At 35.2% G+C, this 2,509-nt stretch overlaps 1 protein-coding gene across 2 annotated transcripts in view; it reads right to left on the minus strand.

The window, feature by feature from the left end:
- The window catches only part of LOC106869563 (lissencephaly-1 homolog), a 62,885-nt gene that overhangs the window by 1,400 nt on the left and 58,976 nt on the right, over positions 1 to 2,509 (minus strand). For both annotated transcript variants that reach the window (XM_014915355.2, XM_014915356.2), the window contains exon 12: positions 2,177 to 2,333. In XM_014915355.2, coding sequence (XP_014770841.1) covers positions 2,177 to 2,333 — 157 coding nt within the window. The remainder of the gene's footprint in view (positions 1 to 2,176; positions 2,334 to 2,509) is intronic.

Genomic DNA, 2,509 nt, shown 5'->3' on the forward strand with positions numbered 1-2,509 from the left:
CACACACACACACACACACACACACACACACACACACACACACACACACACACACCAATCATGGCAAAGTTAGAGATTTAGAGCTGAGAAGAAACTGAATAGATCATGATATTTGTTCTTTCTGAACCCTTTTGAAACAAACCAATCCAATAACGCCTCTGGTTCTCTTTTCTCTCACAAAAAGGACCAGTTTTCAACTGATTTAAATAAATATGTCCCATCAAAAGTTCTTTTCCAAACACCAACTTTACAATGGCAAAGTTATTTTACTAAATTCTTTGTTTATTTCAAAATTGATAGGAACAAATCCAGTATATTTTGAAATAAATATGGTAAGAAAACAGTTACAGAATGTGAATTATTCAACAAGAGAAAGGAATAAAATCTATGATTGTAGATCCACTGACTTCAAGAGGGCACCATTGCACCAAAGGTACAAGGCCAGCAGTTTTAGTGGGAAGAAAGGTAAAGTTGATTACATTAACCGAAGGGCTTGACAAACAACAAAGTCAATCTTGTTGGCATTTGAAATCAGAATGTAAAGAGCCGGGAGAAATAGCAACAAGTCTTCTGTGCAACTCCTGATTCTGCCCAGCAGTTCAATGCCTCAACCATAAGAATCATTTCTCTAACAGCATTTTAATGATTTCTTACATAATAAGGAAAACAGACAGAAGATTATTACATGTATAGATCTTTTAAAGCTATTGTCCTCCGAAAAAGAGAGAGAGAGAGATGAAACAAGGTGAGCAGGACAATAAGAAACAATCAACACAAAACAACGAAAGAGAAAAGACAAAAAAAAAGAGGAAAATGAAAGGAAAAAGAAAAATGAGAAAGGGGGAAAAGAAAAATGGAAAAAACTTTTGTCTTTTTATTTATAAGATACATATGGAGCAAGGTTAAACAATAGTGGACTCAATAGAAAAAAAAGCAGAGTCTAATGGTGGATTAACTATTGATTTCATTTCAACGTTTACTTTGTAAAGAGTTGGTGAAACTGTCTTATCTATTAAAATGGATTATTAGGATTAACTCTATCTGAAACTAACAGTTGTAATAAATTGATAGTTGATCTAGTTGAATATATGTTTCAAAATGATACAAAAAAATAATAATAAAAGACAGGTGAGAGAAGAACAAACAAGATGTATTAGTTTGATGGTCAGGAAAAATGGAAGGAGTATTTGACATTTCCAGCATAGATTCTGCTATGAAAACGAAATCAGGAGAGAAAATAGATGGAGGTTTGTGCTTATGTACGGAAATTTTTACAAGGTAAAAAGCTGACAGTAACGTCAAAGTTCCAATTTGTTCACCATCGGCAGACTGTTTGAAGATGGTGTTGTGTATGTTGAAGCCTTCTAAATCACAGTCAGCCTTTTCCTTATGGGGGAAAAAAAGGCAAAAAAAATATAACTTCTACCTAAAAGCATTCAGTAACCCTTCAGTTTAATGTGAAACTGTTTTTATGCCTAAACTTTACATAAGCACAAACAATACACACACACACACACACAGATATTGTTAGCCACAGAGCAAAGGAGTCTGCAAATCAAAAATGGTACTTGTTGCATGTATTTGTTTGTTAGATGTTAGAACATTTTATTTACACTAAGGAACTTCTGTTTTATAGATGATGACAACACACCAGAGTGTGGAAACCATTAGATACAAAAAAAAACCAAAAATCATTTCAAAGCAAGCGAAATGTTCATGTAGGTAGGTCAGGGTACTTAAAGATGGCCAAAGAATATAGCAATCAAAGAGACATTAGGGAATATAATTCTGTTGAAAGGAGAAGACTTTGAATGGTTTCCAAGTGTTATGAGATTGACTCCGAGATGCATAAACAGGAGAAGACTTAAGTGTAATGTGGCGTTATGAAAAGTGATAATCCTTAGTTTAGAAATAGTTTGGTCTGATGCTGGTACCCATTCAGAAAAAAGACACCAGAAGACAATCAGAGAGCAAGATTATTGAAACAGTAGAGATGAAAAGTGTAGTGATCGACATCTGGTCTCAAACCCAAAGTCAGCAGCCAAAAGACACAAAAAAAAGATCTTCCAGCAAGAATTCTTCCCAGGCATTGAATCAAATATTTTGGTTTTTTGACAGAAAGAAAGGAAAACCAAAATGTTATTGAATGAAAAAAATGAAGCATCGTTGTTCTTACCTAATGATGTAACAAAATGCTGGTGGGCATTTAGTGTCTTCTGGTTGCGTTTATTCTTGATATCCCAGGTTCTGATAGTCTTGTCATCAGATGCACTTAGAATGAATTTGCCACCAGGGTGGAACACCAAACCACGTACCCAGTTGTCATGGCCAACCTGGAAAAAAAAAAAAGTTTCAGAAGAGAGATGTTTATGCCAAGGTTTTGCCAAAACAGCAAGGGACTGACTTGGTACAAATGAGGGTCAGGAAATGTTGGAAAGGATATCCATGTGGAGAGGGAGTAAAGTGTGAGAGAGAGAGAGAGAGAGAGAGAGAGAGAGAGAGAGAGAGA

This window comes from Octopus bimaculoides, chromosome 25 (genome assembly GCF_001194135.2).
Source record: "Octopus bimaculoides isolate UCB-OBI-ISO-001 chromosome 25, ASM119413v2, whole genome shotgun sequence".
Lineage (NCBI taxonomy): Eukaryota > Metazoa > Mollusca > Cephalopoda > Octopoda > Octopodidae > Octopus > Octopus bimaculoides.